General features: G+C 54.7%; 1 protein-coding gene across 4 annotated transcripts; it reads right to left on the reverse strand.

The window, feature by feature from the left end:
• Nucleotides 1–73: 73 nt before the first annotated feature.
• On the reverse strand, nt 74–18178 carry ADGRE5 (adhesion G protein-coupled receptor E5). Of its 4 annotated transcripts, XM_055542794.1 has the most exons (20): nt 17882–18178; nt 13335–13385; nt 12997–13116; nt 12293–12448; nt 8951–9082; nt 8262–8408; nt 7252–7398; nt 7118–7164; nt 6910–6987; nt 4749–4926; nt 4556–4663; nt 3933–4147; nt 3214–3396; nt 2045–2236; nt 1603–1829; nt 1433–1499; nt 1205–1296; nt 949–1117; nt 754–858; nt 74–664 (listed from the first exon to the last, which is right to left on the reverse strand). In XM_055542794.1, the coding sequence occupies exons 1-20, from the start codon at nt 17919–17921 to the stop codon at nt 635–637; spliced, it is 2484 nt and encodes an 827-aa protein (XP_055398769.1). In that variant the 5' UTR covers nt 17922–18178; the 3' UTR covers nt 74–634. The 4 variants fall into 4 exon arrangements, with proteins under 4 accessions (XP_055398769.1, XP_055398773.1, XP_055398780.1 ...); XM_055542798.1 differs by lacking the exon at nt 8951–9082; XM_055542805.1 differs by lacking the exon at nt 8262–8408.
• Between the last annotated feature and the right edge of the window lie 1506 nt (nt 18179–19684).

Consider the following 19684-nt stretch of genomic DNA (forward strand, 5'->3'; position numbering starts at 1 on the left):
GCTCACTGCATTTCATGGACACCAGGGGCCCGTGGCCTGGTCAGTGAGCCTCTGGCCAGCAAGACATGCCACCTTCTGTGTCAACATGAAATTTAATTCTTGAAGTGTCAACACTGAAAGGTTTATACAGATTTTTAAAAAACAGACAATGTCCACAGCCTTCACATCATTTGAACCCTCTGCCCTGGGGCAGATGGGCCTTAGTACCATGAGCTTTCTTTGGCAAGGGGCTGAGAAGGGCCCTGCCCCTCTCCCACCCAGCCTCAGTCTTAGCTTAACCTAGAAGCAAAGTCTCAGCACCTTGGCCTCTTGTTCTGTAGCAAAGACAGATGACGGGAAAGGGCCAGGATGGGCACGAGTCCTCATTCTGTCCTGGCCTGGTGTACTTGAGGGGGCTGTCCCTACCCTGGGTGCTGACCGGGGTGGAGCTGAGAGGCAGCAGGAAGTAGGTCCGACCCTCCACCCTTGCTGGGTGTTCAGGGGTTCGGTACCAGACGGCTGTCACCCTCCTCTCCGTGGTGTGTGTGGGGCCCGAGGCAGGAGGGAGCAGAGCAGAGAGGGAGGAGAGGAGGTCATCTGTGTGTGCAAAAGCTGCTGAGGCCACAGGAGATGCTGGTTGGCCAGATCTGCACCTTCACATGCCAGACTCTGAGGGCCTGAGGGCCTGGAGAGAGAGGAGCACAGCGTGAGAACGGAGCCCAGAGACCCGGGGGCCTTCTGTCCTGTACCCCCAACCCCAGGCTCAGCCGTTACCTGAGTCTGATTGTGGCTAGAGCCAGACCCAGAGGTGGTTGTGGCGAACTCGGAGTACTTGTTCCCAGCAACCATGCAGGCCCACTTGCGGTACTCCTCTCTCACCTGTGGGGCACAGAGGCCAGGTCAGGGGAGGACAGGCCCCAGGATAGGAGGAGAGGCCCGGCCCCGCCCGCAGCCTGGCCTGCGGCCCACCTTCTTGTTAAGGAGGCAGTACAGCACGAAGAGGAAGAAGCCCTGCAGGCAGTTGAGGATGCTGAAGATGTAGGACAGCACCCAGCTCTCCGGGTCAAAGAGGAGCAGGCCGAAGACCCAGGTGCAGCCCAACACGAAGAGCTGGGCGATGGCCGTGATAGTCAGCACCCTGCGGGGAGGCAGCCAGTTGCAGCTGGGGGCCCCACCTCACACACCCACCTCTTCTGTCAGCCCCCCTCCCTGCCTGTCTTCTCACCTGGCTTTCTTTAATTTCTTTATGTCAGGGTTGATTTCAGAAAACTTCTGAGTGAGTTTCCAGACAGTAATCACAAAGATGATAGCATTGCCCTGGGCAGGGAGCACAGAATTCAGATTAGGGGGTATCCTTGGAACTTGCAGGGAGAAAGCTGGTACAGGGGCTCAATGTGGAGCCGAGTGCTTCAGATTTTCAAGGGTGTGGGGTGGGGCGAGGTGAGACAGTTACCAAAACGATGAAGGTCACAGGTCCCACAAAGCTCCAGAGGAAGCCACCCTCGAAATTCAACCAGCAGCTGGGCAAGAAGGGAGGGTCTGGTCAGCACCCAGTAAGCCCAGAGGGGAGCAAGGGCTCCGTGCAACCCCCAAGCCCTGGCCCTCCCAGCACCTCGCGCTCACAATTTCTCGCGGCCATAGCCTTTGCTGTAGGCGCCTGCTGAAATGCCCACGATGATCAGGGGCACGCCGTAACCGATCAGGCAGAGCCAGAGCTTTCTCAGGCCTTGGCCCTGGAACACCCGCACCACGAGGAAGTAGAGCTCCACACCCTCGAGGCTCATCCAGCAGAAGGCGGCCAGGAAGCAGTAGTGCAGCAGCACGGCCACCAGGCGGCAGCGCGTCCCCACCTGCGGGGACGAGGGCGGAGGGACGGGGCGGTGACGTCAGCGGTGGGCGGGTCTGGGACTGGACGCAGAAGCAGTGAATGGGCGGGGCCGTATGCTTCGCTGAGGGGAGGCCGACCACCCTACCCAGCTGGGAGTAGGCGGAGCTATTCCATTCCAGGCCCTCGCAGGTCTAGCGCCCAGGTGAGAGTGGGGCACTCCACGGGGCGGGGCCTCACCTCGCCGCCTTCGTTCTCTATGCCCGCCAGGAAGATGGCAGAGCCCACGAAGAGGCAGATGCAGAGGTGCAGGTGCACTGTGGTGCGCGAGCCCTGGATGGGCCGCACCAGCAGGAAGGTGAGGATGCACAGCAGCAGGCAGGCCAGCGACAGCGCCAGTCCCACCTTGGTGATTAAGGCCAGCTTCGGGTCCTAGATGCAGGACGGGACGGGTGGGGCTCCATCAGCACCCTGAGGCCTTCCTGCCCTCCTTCTTGTACCCCACCACCCACACCCACCTGGGACCTGGCCTGCAAGACTCTGATCAGGTGGCTCATCTCCGTCCACCTCCTCTACCATCAACATCTGAATAAACCTACTATGTCTCTCTCACCCTAAATACCACCATCCCTGCACCCATGGGTGCAGCAGGTATCCCCAATTTCTCTGGATGAGTGCCCCCACTACACACACCCAGACAGTTCTTAGAAGGTCCCCCGTGTATCCTCAATGGCTGCAACCTTCTTTCCCTACACTGATGAGCCCACCTCTCTGACCCTCATCTCCATCTCATCTCTTGCCTCTCCAACACCTTGCTGCAACTATGAGCTCATCAAAACCCACATTTGTGTCCTTCCTGGGCCTTGGGCCTGGACCACCAGCCTCCCCTACTCTGCCTGACCCATTCCAGGTATTCACATGGCCCAGTGTATCTATGGATCCCTCAGGAGCTTTTAGTGATATTTAACAACTTGATGGAGCTTCCCCAGTGGCTCAGTGGTAAAGATTCCACCTGTCAATCCACTAGGAGATGCTGATTTTATCTCTGGGTCAGGAAGATCCCCCGGAAGAGGAATTGGTAGTATTCTTGCCAGGAGAATCTCATGGATAGAGGAGCCTGGCGATCTACAGTCTGTGGGGTCCTGAAAGAGTTGGACACGACTTAATGACTAAACAACTTGTTGGGGGTGGGCCATCAGAGGGGCACTGGCTGAAGTAAGGCCCGCAGTGCCAGGCCACTCTGTTTAGTTGCTGAGTCATGTGGAGGTCTAGGGGTCCCAAGCAAGGGGCTGCATCTGGTCTGTGCAACCATGCGGAACCTCTTGGACCATTCCACTGAAACCAGCTGCTTGTCCCGCCTGAGCCAGCCATGCCACAGTGGGTTTCTGAGGATGGCCCCGTCTGCTCACCTCCACATCATAGTGGGCCATGAGGATGGCAAAGCTGCTTAGGTGGCTGCACTGGCAAGTGATGCTTCCGTTGCCTCTGCCCATCTTCCAGCAGCCTGTGGTGGCCCAGGACCCATTCCCATTGCTGTCCTTCTTCCAGAAGGCACAGATCAGCTCCTGCCGTGGCTTGAGCTCAGGCTGTTCCTAGGGAGAGGCAGTCATAGAAGTTAGCCTGGAACCCTCTTGTGGGTACTGGGCTTGGGTGGACCCCAAAGAGGGCTGCTTCTCCTTTGACACTTGTCTACTGAGCACCGATTGTGTGTGCCAGGCCAGGGGACCTGGGAGTGAACTGGGGAGACAGAAATCCCTGTCCTTCTGGGCTGACATTCTAGTGGGGGAGACAGATAGAAAATAATACACCTAATAAGTAAACTAGATAGTGTGTTAGCAAGTGCTGAATGTGAAAGAAAAGAGCAAAGGGGAAAGGTGGGGTGTGATTACAGATTGTAATTTAAACAAGCAGGTCCAGGAAGACCTAGATGAGTAGGTGACGTGTGAACGAGCTGACAGGTAAAGGACTGAAACATGGCAGAAAGGTGCCCCAGGCAGAGGGCCTGAGGCACGTGTGAGGAAGCAGCACAGTGGATGGGGTGGGGAAACGAAGGCTGCTAAGAGACCACGGGGACCTTGGCTATGGGGTGAGCAGTGTGGCTGACTGTCCTCCCCACCCCAGGACTCACATGGAGGGCGAAGGCAAAGGAGACATTGGAGTCGAGTTTCTCGGTGTTCGTGTTGCTCAGAAAGACAGAGCTGACCGCTGAGAGAAGCATGACCTTGGCACCTCGGACAGGACTCTTGTAGGTCTCTTTCAGCTTCTCCAAGTCCAGTTTCAAAGAGGCATTGGCCAGCAATTTTTTCATGTTCTGACTGGAGAGGATGCCCACCACGGTGGGGCCTAGGGGACAGACATGCTGGCTACCTTCTGCTCTGCTTGCTTCCATGCCCCATCCTTCCTCTGAAGATGTCTAATTCAAGCTTGCTGGTCTGCCATGATGCCCAGAGTCCCGCCCCAAGGCTTGGTTTCCTGTGGCTGCACATTCTGAAGCTGTGTTGCTGTTGTTCAGTCCCTCAGTCCTGTCCGACTCTTTGCGACCCCATGGACTGCGGCTCGCCAGGCTTCCCCGTCCTTCACCATCCCCCAGAGCTTGCTCAGACTCACATCCATTGAGTCAGTGATGCCATTCAACCATCTCATCCTCTGTCGCCCCCTTTCCTCTTTCCCTCAATCTTTCCTGTATCCTAGCCATATCCTAGCTTCTCCCTCCCTGTCCCTGGAGTGCCCGCTCTGGTTGCCTGCCATTACCCGACTCCCCGCCTGCAGCTGCCACGGCCCAGTCCAGCAGCATCCGTGCGTGGCTCTGGCCCACGGTGACGTTTCCTTTCCCCTGCTCCTGGACCACCACGGACAGCTCTGAGAAGAGAGGGGGCAGTGATCGGGGGCTCCAGGTGTGGGAGGGGGTCCTAGGGGGCTGGGGTGGGGCAGGACGTGGTCTCACCTGTGTCGTCAAGCGAACGGTAGGTGAAGGAGTCTTTAGGTATGGCTTTGGCCAGGGTCCTCAGGATCCGTTCAAGTTCTGAGAGCAGGTGAGTGACTGTGACGTGCTTGGAAGACTGATCCAGTGACTCCAGGTCTCCTGAGTTTTTCAACAGGTCATCCACTGACCCGACGAGGTCCTGTGGGTGACGAGTGACAGCTCCTGGGTTGCTGCACCACAAGAGCTGCCCGAAGGACCCTGGTATCTCGTCTCCCCTTACCCCACCCCCACAACTGGGGTACACACTGGAGAACCAACTGGGTTGCCTGGGGGACAGAACCAGGGGAATCATCAAGACACGGCAGTAGCCAGAAGATGAGTAAGGGGGTTGAGCATGTGCCTATGTGCACATATTATAACAGCAACAGTGTTTAACATTTATCACGCACTGCTTTTATGTCAGGCCCTGTTCTAAAGTCTGAGGCTTTTCTGGTGGCTCAGTGGTAAAGAACCCACCTGCCAATGCAGGAGACGCGGGTTCAATCCCTGGGTCAGGAAGATCCCCCAGAGAAGGCAACGGCTACCCACGTCAGTATTCTTGCCTGGAGAATCCCACAGACAGAGGAGCCTGGCAGGCTACAGTCCATGGGGTTGTAAAGAGTTGGACATGACTGAGCGACTGAGCACACATGCAGGCACTTTCTAAGTCTGCACTGCCTGAAACAGTTGCCCTGAGCCCCAGATGTCACTTGAAATACAGCTCCACGTTGAAATGATAATAGTTTTAATCTATGGGGTTAAATGCAATTTTCACCTTAATTTCACTTGTTTACTTCTTTTTTTAAAAAATTAATTTTTTAATTGAAGGATAATTGCTTTATAGAATTTTGTTGTTTTCTAGCAAACCTCAACATGAATCAGCCGTAGGTATACATATATCCCCTCGCTTTTGAACCTCCCTCCTATCTCCCTACACATCCCACCCTTCTAGGTTGATACAGAGCCCCTGTTTGAGTTTCTCTGTCTGCTTCTCCATTGCTGCCCTACCGTTTTTTCTAGATTCCATATAGGTTAGTATACGATATGCATCTTTCTCTTTCTGACTTATTCTGTATAATAGGCTCTAGTTTCATCCACCTCATTAGAACTGACTCAAATGCGCTCCTTTTTAGGGCTGGCTGAGTAATATTCCATTGTGTATATGTACCACAACTTATCCATTCATCTGTAGATGGACATCTAGGTTGCTTCCGTGTTCTAGCTATTGTAAACAGTGCTGCAATGAACAATGGGATACATGTGTCTTTTTCAGTTTTGGTTTCCTCAAGGTATATGTCTGGGGTGGAATTGCTGGGTCATATGGTGGTTTTATTCCTAGTTTTTTAAGGAATCTCCATACCTTCTCCCATAGTGGCTGTATCAATTTACATTCCCACCAACAGGGCAAGAGGGTTCCTTTTCTCCACACTCGCTCCAGCATTTATACTTCTACTCTTTAAATTTATTCTTTACCTTTATATTTTAAAAATGCAGCTACTGGAAAAATTCAAATGACATAAAGGGCTCACATATTTCTCTTTTAAAAAATTTATTATTATAATCTTTTTAGAGGCTCAGTATTTCTACCAGGCCAAGCGCATATGACATATAGTATTTATATTGTATGCCAGGCACTTTTCTTTGAGATTCACTCCTATCAGTTCATTTAAACCTTTCCCCAACTGAACAGAGGTTCAGAGAGGGGGAGTCACTTGCCTGAGGTCACACAGCAAGAACTGGCAGTGGGTGGGATGAGGGGTATTTGAACTCTGTGGCCTTGCTCCAAAGGTGAATTCTCAACTGCTCCATTCCATTGACATTATATTCCTCTCAAACACGTGTGTGTTTGTGTGTGTGTGTGGGGGTGCTTCCCTGGTGGATCAGTGGTAAAGAATCCACCTGCCAATGCAGAAGACACAGCTTGGGTCAGGAAGATTGCCCTGGAGAAGGAAATGGCAACCCACTCCAGTTTTCTTGCCTGGAGAATTCCACGGACAGAGAAGCCTAGAGGGACTGAGCAACTAAATAATAGCAATCTGTGACTTTTGTATACAGATGTATGCGTTTGACCAGAGGCCTCTGCTTGGGCATCTCCATTCACACTGAAACATCCTCCAGCCACCCCACACTGTCCTGCCCTTACCTGCATGGATTTCTCAGCCATGTCTGGTTTAAAGTCTCTGCTCATTTTCTGGACTCTTTCGAAGAAGGCAGAGAGACTCTGGAGAGAGGGGAAAGGTGGGGAAGTCAGCGAGTTTCATCCTGGGTTGGGGAGCTTCGGGGAAAATGAGTGATTAGGGTGAGCTGGTTGGAGGGATTTTTTGCCGCTGGTCCCCACTGGGGCCACTCACCCGGCTCTTGATTCCAGGGGGAGCGGTCCAGGTGGGGAAGGAGATCTCTGCAGGGGACAGGACAGCAGTTCATTAGCTGTGGCAGTGTCTGTGTTTGCTGTGGGCGGGGCCTGGGGTCAGGGCAGGACAGGTACCTTTACAGATGGTGTTCCTTTGCTTATCCTGGAATCCAGGTTTAGGCTCCCAGCCTCGGCGGCAGTGGCACCTGTATGAACCCACAGTGTTGACGCAGACGGTGGAGTTGTGGCACTGATGCCACCCGGAGCTGCACTCATCCACATCTGGGGGCAAGAAGGAGGGGGTCAGGCTCTGCCCCAGCCCTGTGAGGCCCCTGTCCTCCTCGTGCCCCTCTTTTTCCCATATTAGTCCCCCAGGAGGTGACCACCTGGTGTCCGCACATCCTCGAGTGGTGGACACTAAGGTTATTTATGGGAAGTGTGCAGAGTTCTGACACACAGCAGATGAGCCCCGCACAGATAGGCAAGTTGTGAAAATACTGAAGTATCTTTTCTCGTGATTAGAAAAGACCCTGATGCTGGCACGAGGAGAAGCGGACGACAGAGGATGACATCACCTACTCAATGGACATGAGTTTGAGCAAACTCCGGGTGATAGTGAAGGACAGAGAAGCCTGGGGTGCTGCAGTCCATGAGTTGGCAAAGAGTCCGACAGGACTTAGCAACTGAACAACAATTAGCTGCTTCCCAGAGTCCCTGGGAGCCTTCCCCTTCGTACCCCAGCTCCTTCTCCAGGACCCCCCAGATCTCACATTTAATTAACACATTAATCACATTCAATTAACAAGAATTAGTGCCTGGCATAGCAGGACACATCCAGCATTCATTGTTTGGTTTGTGTGGGTGCCACTGAATATGTGATCGGATGTTTTGAGTGTGGGTCTCCAAGAGTGTGGGCTTCCCAGGTGGCTCAGTGGTAAAGGCTCTGTCTGCCAGTTCAGGAGCCCCAGGAGATGTGGGTTTAACCCCTGGGTCGGGAAGATCCCCTGGAAGAGCAAATGGTAATCCACTCCAGTATTCTTGCTGGGATAATGCCATGGACTATAGTCCATGGGGTCGCAAAGAGTCGGACAAGACGACTTGAGCATGCACGCACACTCCAAGAGTGTAGCATCTGAGCTCCGAACCTTCACAGACAGTGTTGTTTGGGCCATTGGGGGATCCAGCAATAGGCTTCCAGCCGGGGCGGCAGCGGCACTCATAGCTGCCCACGGAGTTGAGGCAGTGGGTGGAGCTGTGGCATGGGTTTCTCCCAGAGGTGCATTCATTCACATCTGAGGACAAAGCCAGAGGGTCAGCGCCACCGCCACTTCCGCTTCTCACTGCCCAGTACCAAGGACCCCACTGTGACTGCATGTGTCAGCACCTGGTGGCCTTCAACTTGACTCTTAAAAACACCTGTAAGATGGGCGTGGTAGGGGCCATGGTCCTCAGTTTATAGGCAGAAAAACTAGGAGTGAAACTGAGTCACAGGGGCTGGACCTTCCAGACCAAGGATTCTTGCCTCTGGGGCCCTGGACCAAGGTTCCCCTTCTAGGAACCGGAAGTGAGAGCTTCCTCTGCTCAAATGTGGCAGATGTGGAAGGGGTGAGGTCTGGGAGATGTTCACAGAGCCAAGTTTGGGGCCCGAAGTCTCTGCTGTCTCCCTGGTCTGTGGTGGGACCATTCGGGGAGGCGATCCTTAGGCAGGGCCCTGGCAGACCCTTGTCGTCACAGGAACTCGAGTCTCTTCTCTCTGCTGCTCGGGCTCTGGGAACTGCCTCGGCTCCTTCCCCAGCTCCAGGCCCGCCTCACCCTTTCTTCCTGGGGTCTCTACCTGTGCAATGCCTCGGGTCCTCTGGGCTGAACTCCAAGCCAGGTGGGCACTGGCAGGTGTAGTTGCCCTCGGTGTTGATGCAGACGCTGCGGCCTTTACAGACTCGGGGTCTGTGCTGACATTCGTCCACGTCTGCAAGGGGAAGGAGAGCGTGATGGATACCTGCTGTTGTGGACAGCCTTCGGGCCTGGAGTTTGGCCACGTTTTCTGGTATAGAAGGATCCAGAAGGGCCCACTGTCTCTCCCCTGGTGAGTGGGGGCCTTTCCTCATTCACACGGAGGCATCCTATGGCGAGCATGGTGGCCCAGACGTTCTGTTGTCCAGACGTGGCCAGAAGTGGCCCAAGTCCTCCCCGTCTGCCAGTTCTGGCTCCCTCAGCCTCCCTGGGAAGCTCCCAGCTTGGATGGGAACATCACAGCTGCCTGTGTCCCAGTCTGAGGATTTGGACGAAGGACTGGGTGGGCCTTCCTGGAAGCTGAGTGTAGCTGTGTTCCCTCAGCAGGGCCCATCTTGGCTCCTAGTGATGGACTTTGTCCTGACTCCCCCAGGGCGAGTGCTGCCATCTGAGTTCTCCTTGGATCCTGCTGACTCGGGCAGGACAGCACTCTCCTGTCCGTGCTAACTCTGAGGCTCCAGCTCCATGAAGATGGACCAAGATCCACCCTTGAGTCAGGCAGCTCAAGGACAATGTTTTGGGGCAGTGGCATGGAAGATGAGGATGACAGAAAAAGGTCAGGGCCACCTGGGCAGTGGGCACCAGGCCATGCTCAACAGTGGGGCTGATGTCTGGCCAGGCAGCCTTGGGGCTATGAAGGTACCTTTTTCTGATTTCCATGAAGGCTTCCCCCAGGCTGGCAGGAAGTGGTAAGAATCCATATCTGAGCAAAGTTCACAATGAGCAAAGGCTAGGTGGCTGGAGCAGGGGGCAGGTGCCCTTGGGTGAAGGGTGGCAGGTGTTTCTGCCATCTTGGCACTTGGCCTCCCACTAGAGACATAGACCTGTGCATCCTGCTGGGTGGGGCTCAGCCTCCACCTTCTGGGTCACTGTGGGGCCTGGATTGGTCTCCTCAGTAAAGGGTCAGGCCAGGGGAAGTGGTCTTTAACGACGTCTCATCATCTGGTCCAGATGGAAGCCTCTTTGTTCAACTGACTCTTGCAGTGGGTTGGGGGTTGATGTCACCCTGGGACACCCCTGACACAACATCCTCCCAGGCCTCGGTCATCAGAACTGCCTCAGGTCTGTGAACCGGAATTACTGGGGAGGGTCAGGGTGGAGCCTTGGATGGGGCGGGGAAATAGATGGAGGCTGAGAAGCTGAGATGTGGGGTCAGGGTGACAGAAGGCGTCTTCTCCAGGCAGGTTGCTGGGCCAGGGCCATGGCCAGCCGGGGACAATGGACTGTTCCTTGAATCTCCTCCTTCAGCATTTCTAGACAGGTCCCCAGAGTCCACCACGACCCAGGGTGTCAGAGGCCCCAGTGGGGGCAGGTCTCCTCCCAGCAGTCATTAACAATGGCAAAGAGGACAGATATGGTTCTGGGACACATGGTGCTGTGACCGCACCGAGTACCTTGAATGTCACCCCCATGACAGTGGGGTGGATGTTCTGAACATTCAGAAGAGCCCCTCTGCAGAGGTTCTGAGCCTTGGGGTTCAGAGAGGGCTGGGAGACCAGGTAGATGCACAGGATGGCCCTCTGATGCCGGAGAAAGTGGGATGAGGAAGCCAGGGAGCAGCCCCTGTCTTCTGCCCATAGCAGACCCCACGGCCTGGACACGGATGGACACGTGCTCAGGTGCAGCCAAGGCTGGAATGCTGAGACGGGGTTGCACAGACAGTCCAGCTGAGCCCGCCAGAGAGCTAGGTCTTCAGGCGGCAGGCTTTAGTCCCAGTCAGTAGGCTGCTCTCTGCCTGGCACCCTCCTTGAGGCCCTTGGAAGTCCCTCTCCCAACTCACTCTTGTTCATGCGTGTCTCTAGAGGAACTCACAACAGTAGGTGGGCGGCACACCCAGGCCAGATACTGAGTGGGATCCACGACCACCATGTACTGCTGTGCAGGCTGATCACTGCACAAGGGTATCCAGCCAAGGAGGCAGGTGAAAACCAGCTCACACTCCATTCCCCAAACACACAGTTCAATGGGATGACAGGGAACTTTTCCCTATTCACGTGAAGGCTCTGGCCAGGCCACATGTTTCAAGCACAACATCCACCCACAGAGCACCCTGTGAACCAGCAGAGACCCCACAGATGCAGGACCCCTCTTCCCTCCTACCAGGGAAGCTCTGCCGCCCTCTATCTGCAGGGCAGGAGGGAAGGGGCTGGGACCAAGGTTGCGGGCTCTTTTCTGTGCAGAAGAGTGGGTCAAAGGACCCTCCTCAGAGTCCTCTGGATCCTGGGCTCAGCCCCCTTCTCACCTCCCACCTTCCCTTTCCTCCCCTCCCCATCCTCTGTATTCAGGTCTAACCATCTCCATGGAGCCCTCTCTGCCCACTGCTGGTCTCCTCTGCCCCTTCCCCTGCCTATCTTCTCCCACTGGAAAGGGGGCAAAGCCTAGCGATGTATGGAGGCCAGGCTCCTCCTGGGTCCCTGGTGAGGGAGTGGACAGGACAGCTGCTCCTGAGCACCCACCCTGGGGCACAGCCCCCAGGGATGCCCATCCTGGAAAGGGTGAGTTAGATCATGATGGCCATAATTTAAAACGCCAACAGCCCTCACTGTTTTGTGCTTTGTTATTCTTCTTCTTCTTATTTATACCCTAGCAACTCTATGAGGTAACCACCATTGTTACCCCCTTTTACAGATGGGTAAACTGAGGGACAGGGCAGTGAAGTAACTTGTCCAAGATCACACAGTTAGTAAAAGGCAAAGCTACTTTTGTTGTTATCCGTAAAAGACACTCTTTTTGTTTGTTCGTTTAAAGCATAAACTCACAATTATATTATGACATCTCACATGTTAATGACTTCTTTTTTTTTTTTTTTTGGCTGAGCTGTGCAGCATGTGGGATCTTAGTTCCCTGGCCAAGGATTGAACCCATGTCCTGTGTATTGCAAGGTGGATTCTTAACCACTGGACCACCAGGGAAGTCCCAAACAGTGATTTCTGAATCAGTATCCTGGCTAAGGTCACACGCAGAGCGATCAGAGGGCAAAGCCAGGACTTGGGCCCCTGGTTCATCATGCCACCCTGCCCCTCTGTGCAAGTGGCAAGGCATAGGTACACCTGTCTCAACGCAGACCTGGGTGCCACACCTGTAACCAGGATGCTGCAGGAAGGACTCAGCATTTGAGGCCCCAAACCTCAAGAATGAGAGGCGGGAAGCGCAGCCTCATTCTTACCTCGACATGTGTTCTCACTCTCATTCCGGAAGATTGTTGCCCCAGAAACAGGCTCGTATCCTGGGCTGCATGTGCAGTGGTAGCCCCCTTCTGTGTTCTGGCAGTCTGCTGAACTTCCACAGTACACTGGTGAGGGTGGGCCACACTCGTTGATGTCTGGAACACAACAGGATAAAGGTCACCTCCCAAAGGCACGAGTTTGGTTAGTGCAGCGATTCCCAACCCCTACCTGACTCCCCAGCTTTGGGCCTGAAGTTTAATCAGTATCCTTTTAGAAAGAATTAAGACTCTCAGGCCATACTGCTGAGACTGGGCTGTGGCTGGAGCAAGCCATTCCTAAAGCTTGTGCAATCAGCTCTGTTCTTCTTGGCCCTCTGGCTGTCACCCTGGATTTAGACACAGTGGGAAGTGCTGAACTGGGGTGTGGGTAGAAGCCCTGTGTCCCCCTCCTCAGTCCTGAAAGGACAAACTGAGGCACAGACTCCAGACTCCTGGAGACCCAGCTGTGCTCTCTCTAGGAAGCCATGTGTATTCATGTCTCATCTGTCCATCTTCATATCTTTTCCTTTCTCTTTTTTTCTGTTCTTGATGATGGACCTGAGGACAAAGGCTGAGGCCCCCAAGCAACAACCATGTCCCCCAGAAACACTGGACTGTACCCCACAATATCTGCATGTCACGCCATCACCCCCAAGCCGCCGTACCGTCACAACTCTCCAAGGGGTCGGTGAAGATCTCCCCAGAAGAAGAAATGAATCCTGGAGTACAGCGGCAGGCAGTGCCATTGACACATGAGGAGTTCGGAGGGCACCGCAGAGCGCAGGCTGTGGGGATGGAGACCTTGGTCAGAAGGTGAGGGCTGAGCCAGGGGCTGGGGATGGGGACAGGATCAACTCCAGGAGATGGGGTGCTGGGGAGGCGTGACCCTGACCTTCCCCCTGTAACCGGTTTGTCTCCTGCTTGGGCTGAGCAGTGCGGGCGGAAGTCTAGGGCCCCTTCCCCAGGCTCCAGCTGTGGACCACGTTGCTCCCAGCAGACTCACCCTTGCTGTTCTGGGATCCAACTTCCGCCAGAGTCAGCAAGAAGCACAACACTGGAACAGAGAGGGCGGGGCATCAGAGGGGCCACCAGCAGGGAAGGGCAGATGCAGTCCCCAGAGTAATGCAAACGAGGAAGAGGGGGCTCTCAGCCCCTCCCAGGCTTGGGCTCTGTCTCTGTCTGTTGCTCAAGGAGAAAGTGGGTACGTGGCATCTGCCTGCGAATGAACACCCACGGCCAGGGGATCTGCCACCTGTCACCTGGAGGTGGGTTTCAGAAACTGAGGGATGGCAGGCTTCCCTCGGGGCTCAGTGATAAAGAATCCACCTGCCAATGCTGGAGACATGGGTTCAATCCCTGGTCTGGGAAGAACCCATATGCCACGCAGCGATTGAGCCCATGTGCCACAACTACAGAAGCCCGAGAACCCTAGAGCCTGTGCTCCACAACAAGAGAAGCCGCCACCATGAGAAGCCCACAAACCACAGCTAGAGAGCAGTTCCCGTGAGCCACCACTAGGGAAAGCCTGTGCCCAGCAACACAGACGAAGCACAGCCAAAGAGAAAGAAACTGAGGGATGAGGAAGAGTTCCAAGCACCGAGGGGTCCCGGCTCCCGGGGACAGGTGTGGGCAGCAGCTCAGTAATCAGACTGGAGCCAGGCGGTCCCAGGTCTCATCCTGGACTGTGGTCAGGCGACCTCATCTCTCAGAGCCTCAGCTTCCCTTTCTGTGGAGTGGGGATGATGACAGGACCCATTTCCTACAATACTGTGAGAATTAAGCCTGCAGATATCGCCTGGTGCACCAAAGTGTACTATCATCAACGTTTCTTTTCTTCAAGTCATATTGGAGTATAGTTGACTTATAGTGTTGGGTTAATTGCAGGTGAACAGCAAAGTGATTCAGTTATACGTGTACATATATTCATTCTTTTTCAGATTCTTTTCCCATAGAGGTTATCACAGAATGTTGAGTAGAGTTCCCTGGGTAACGTTTCTTTACGTAAGGAGGGGGCTGGATCAGGCAGTTTTCTCAGATTCCACCCCCAACACTGAATCTAAGATCCTCTAGCTCCCATACCCTTCCTCAGGGACACAGGTTCACCCACCCCACACCTGTGTCGGTCAGTCCTGATGGCTGTCTTGGGACCCAGTGGCGACATTTAACCTTGGGGTCCCCCTGCCCCCACCCCAGCGCACAGGAAGATGCTGTGGGTTCACACTGGGGGTGTTGCTGGAAGGGGGTCCTCTCTGGCTGTACTTACCACCCAGGGGCACCCCACTCTAAGGGCCTCTTCAAGTCATCAGGGCCTTTAGAGATGGGGATCTCCTTACAATTCACCAAAGAGAGACAGACAAGAAGACATGGAGAGAAAATAGAGATGAGAGAGAGGGAGAAAGAGAGAGATGGAGACAGAAGAGGAGAGACAGATGGAGAGAAACACAAAGGCAGAAGTTCAGGCAGTGATAGAGAGAGATGGTCAATCCTAAAGGAAGTCAACCTTGCATACTCGTTGGAAGGACTGAAGCTGAAGCTCCAGGAACTTTGGCCACTTGAGGGGAAAAGCCAACTCATCGGAAAAGACCCTGATGCTGGGACAGACTGAGTGCAGGAGAAGAGGGTGACAGAGGATGAGATGGTAAGATAGCATCACTAACTCAATGAACATAGATTTGAGCAAACTCCGGGAGACTTTGGAGGACAGAGGAGCCTGGCGTGCTACAGTCCATGGGGTCGCAAAGCGTGGGACACGACTTAGTGACTGTGCAACAAGAGAGAGATGGACAGAGAAATAGGGAACTCCGCAAGAGAGAAACAGACGTGGCCAAGATTGGACAAAGAAACACAGAGATGCGGAGATTGAGAGGGAGATAGGGAAACAATTAGGAGGCGGGGATGGAAACAAAGGGGGAGGGAGGGGGAGGACAGTTCAGCCACAGGGGGAAGCATGGAGGGCTTGGGGGAGGCACCCAGTCCCTGCCCACCTGGGAATGCTGTAGGAGGCTGCACAGACCCCAACAATCCAGGGAGACCCAGAAGGGGGCAGTGGGCGGACGGATGGGGCAGGAGGAAGGGCAGGAGTGAGTCACTTCCTGGGCCAAGGGAAAGCATGACTCACACACAGCTCGTTGCCCCTGGAGGGAGCTTCCAGGGGAATTCTGGGGTCTGTCATTGTGAGCCCGGCTTGAAGGGCTGTGAGGGGTCAGCAGACCGGAGGGTCCCCTGGCCACTCAGTCCCTAGGTCCAAACTTGATATCCTTAGGTTGGCGGTGGGCATGGAGTCCCTCCCAGAAGCCCTCTCAGCAAGGATAAACTGAGGTTGGGATGCCCTTCCCCTTCCTCGTTTGAGGATTTCTCTCGTCCTCCTCTCGGGTCACAGGGCTTGGCTAGCTCCCCCCTCGGCTGGGACTCAGTTCCTCTTTGCAGGACAGACCCAAAATTATTGCCGCACCACCCCTCCCCTTCCCCACCGCAGCAGGATTATGCAGCCTGGGCTGATTCGCCCCCATTTCCCAACTTCCTGCTCACAAATGCCCTGTTTGTGTCCATTCTGCAGATGGACAGATTGAGGCCTGGAGCCTAGAAAAGGCTCAGGAAGAATCTGGTGAACAGAGGAGCTTGGGAAAGGTGGGACTGGGACTTTCCTGGTGGTTCAGTGATAAAGAATACACCTGCCAGTGCAGGAGACATGGTTTTGATCCCCGAACTGGGAAGATCCCACATGACGAGGAGCAACTAAGTGCGCCACAACTTCTGAGCTTGTGCCCTAGAGCCCGGGAGGTACAATTACTGAGCCCGCGTGCCTCTAAGAGCAGCCACTGCAGTGAGAAGCCCGTGCACCGCGACGAGAGAGTAGCCCCGGCTGACAGCAACTAGACAAAAGTCCTCGCAGCAGTGAGGACCCAGCAGAGCCAAAAATAAATAAAAAACAAAAAGTGATAACACTTAAACAGAAAAGGTGGAATGGGGTCAAGTTTCCCAGACCCTGTGTGGGGGTGGGACAGCTCTTCTGAGCCCCATGCCCTCCGCCAGGGCGAGGTTGGGCTCTGCTCCCCCACCACAGAGGCTCCCAGGCCACAATTTCTCCATCTGGGTCCTTGGAGGTCGCCCAAACAGGAGCTGGGAGAGGCGCTGCTGGTCATCTGCGCCCAGTCCCATCTGGTTTGCATTCCCCCTGGCGAGTCCTGAGCGGTTACATTCCTGGGGTGGGGGCAGGACAGGCAGCCTCTCTTTGCTCCTCCTCAGACCCTCCACTCTCCCCACAGATCCACCAGTAAAATAATAACGTGTGTGTGCTCAGTCGCTTCAGTAGCGTCTGACTCTTTTCAACCCTTATAGACTGTAGCCCACCGGGCTCCTCTGTCCATGGGATTCTCCAGGCAAGAGTACTGGAGTGGGTTGCCATGCCCTCCTGCAGGGAATCTTCCCGACCCAGGGATCCAACCCACATCTCCTGCATCGCAGGTGGAATCTTTACCGCTGAGCCAATAAAAATATTGTTTACTTAATTCTTCCTGTGAACTAGGAATAGTTTGCTTTGGAACTCACTTAACACAGCCCAATAAGGTGAAGATTGGTCTTACCCCATTTTACAGATGTGCAAAGTGAGGCTCAGAGGCAGTGAGATTCAGCTCCAGTGACACACCGCTTCCCCCTCCATCAGGTGTGCCCCACACAGACTCCTCTTTCTAGCTTCCCCGCCCGGGAGCCACTGAGCTTATGCCTGCCAACGTGGGCCAGCACGGGGAATCCCGTCCCAGGGCGACCTGGGAAGCCCTGGTTGGCACCCCAAGGGCCATTTCTTCATTCTCTTTGTTGCTTGGTTGCTTAGGCAACCAGCTGCCCAGATAACCGTTAGAGCCACCCTGGGTGGGGCGGGAAGGGAGGCCCTGGGGAAGTCACAGCAAAAGTTCAAACCTGCCACCAGCGCCGGTAAAATCTTTTCCACCCACCTGCAGCTGAATCCCAGCTGGATCCGGGGGAGCGAGAATGAGGGTCTCTGGGGCTGATTTTGCCACTGAGACAGTGTGGGACATGTTGGGGGTACCCCCACCTGGCAGTGAAGAGGTCCAACCCCCCAGTCCTCCAGCCCCCTAGGATCTCCCTAAAACCTGTGTTAAGAGCCGCCACGTGTGTGTGTGTGTGTGTGTGTATGTGTGTGTGTGTGTGTGAGAGAGAGAGAGACAGAGACAAAGACAGAGACAGAGATAGGGAGGGTCTCAGCACTCCTTTTTGCCCCTCCTCCTTCCCCAAACCTGTTTCCCACTTTGGGAGCAGTTCAAAGAGTTCAGAGATTTCTTTGGGACAGGGACAGACTCTAGAAAATGCCGGGGGATCCTGCCACCGTGTGGGGGTGCCTGGCCCCTGGGCCCAGGCCCCCTCAGCACCCGCCCCCACGCCCGGCCATGTGACTCCCTTCCAGGCTGGCCCCAGAGCTGCCAGCTGCACCTCGCATTTCTCCAAGGAAAAGAGGGCGCGGGGGCACCACAGGGTGCTTCCGGGGGCTCCCTGGCCGCTTGCCCCGACCCCTCAGGGCCCCAGAGCGCTCACCGTGAAAGAGAAGAAAGGGGCCGCCGTGGGGGCCTCCCATGGTCCGAGCTGCCGCAGGGGAAGCAGAAGATGGGGCAGGGCTGTTTCTGCCGCCGAGCTGGGCAGCTGTGCAAGCTTTCCCAAGGCCCGCCTGGCCTTTATAAAGAGGGGCGGGGGAGCAGCCGCGGGCCCAGGGCCCTCCCCGGAACTGGCGGGGCAGCTGGAAGCCAACAGGAAAGTGGAGCGAAAACACAGACCCAGGGGCGCCGCACCCGCGGGCGCGCACACACACACATTAAGGTACAACCTGCCCTTTGGGTGTCTGCACTTTCTGGCCCCTGTGTAAAACGGCTGGCGGATCCCAGGGGCTAGGGCAGGGGGAGGAGTCTTCCCAGGACCTGCTTGCCTTGTTTGGCCGGAGGCGTGTAGGCTGGGGAGGGGCCGCGTTCAGAAATAACTCGGGGCTCCCACGTTGCAGGGACCACCCTGTGTTGGCTGCCTTGTCTTGCTGAATCTCCAACGCCAGTTTCCCGCGCTAACAGAAACTTCCTCCTTTGTTTTCCAGATGAGGAAACTGAGGCCCAGAGAGGCCAGAGTCCACATGAGAGCTGTGCGGGGGGTGGGGCACAAAGGGGCCCTTCGTGGAAGCCAGGCTGGCTGGCGCCAAGAAAGCGGAACTGCGGGGCCCCAGGGCCGAGGAGGTCCGAGGTCCAGGAGCTGGCCTTTTCTGGGCCAGCGTTTCACCTGGCGGGAAACTTATATTTCAGGGATTCATGGACACTGCGTTAATCAACAGAGAAATCATATCATAGGAGAGTTGTTTCCTTTTCTAATTAATCATGTGACTGACTTGTCTCTGAAACCATCTCATCATTTAAAACAAACAAACAAAAAAAACACACTAGTATTTGTAAAGCACTTAATCTGAGCCAGGCCAGATTCACCTAGAGAAAGTGAAAGAAAGTGTTAGTGGCTCAGTTGTGTAGCTATAGCCCGCCAGGCTCCTCTGTCCATGGAATTCTCCAGGCAAGAATGCTGGAGTGACCATACCCTTCTCCAGGGGATCTTCCCGACCCAGGGATTGAACCCAGGTCTCCTGCATTGCAGGAAGGTTCTTTACTGTCTGAGCCATCATGGAAGCCCTCTAGAAGATTCAACTAGAGTTATCTATTTCAATTCACTGACTCCTCAAAATACCTTTGAGGCAGATGTTGCTATGATCCCCATTTTGCAGAAGGGGAAAGTTGAGGCACAGTTCACAAGTAGCTAAACGGAGATCCACAGGCAGGCAGCAGGGTCCCCAAGTGTCTGCAAGGAGCCCAAGCTCCAGCAGAAAGTCTCAGTTGGGTGCTAATGTGTCTTTAACACCCTGGTAGCCCTGAAGTTTTTCCAGCTAGAATCCATAGCTTTATGTTCCTTGTGTTATTATATATTTGTTAAGCTTACAGACTATCTGAGGCAATGAGAAGGGTTTTTGAATTAGGACATCAAAATAAAAGATTCTTTTAAAGGAATGGATTCAAGAATGCAATAGCATAGACAATTAAATAAAACATTAAGTACATAATAGTCTAAAAGGAGGAGGATTGTGGTCATGGAAAAAAAAGGTCACCCTCGGCCAAAGACAGACAAACATTATCCCAGGGGTAGTGGAGCACCCCAAGTTGTAAACTTAACCCTTTCCTGCCCTTGCTGTCCTTTTGATCTGGACAGGGTATGGGAAGGGGGCCCCATCAAGGAAACTGGGGCCTCTCTGGACCTCAGTTTCCTCAGGGGGAGGGGAGTGGATATGAGAGGAGACTGGGAGGGGAGAGGGCTAGACCA

The sequence above is a fragment of the Bubalus kerabau genome, chromosome 1 (assembly GCF_029407905.1).
Source record: "Bubalus kerabau isolate K-KA32 ecotype Philippines breed swamp buffalo chromosome 1, PCC_UOA_SB_1v2, whole genome shotgun sequence".
Taxonomy (NCBI): domain Eukaryota; kingdom Metazoa; phylum Chordata; class Mammalia; order Artiodactyla; family Bovidae; genus Bubalus; species Bubalus kerabau.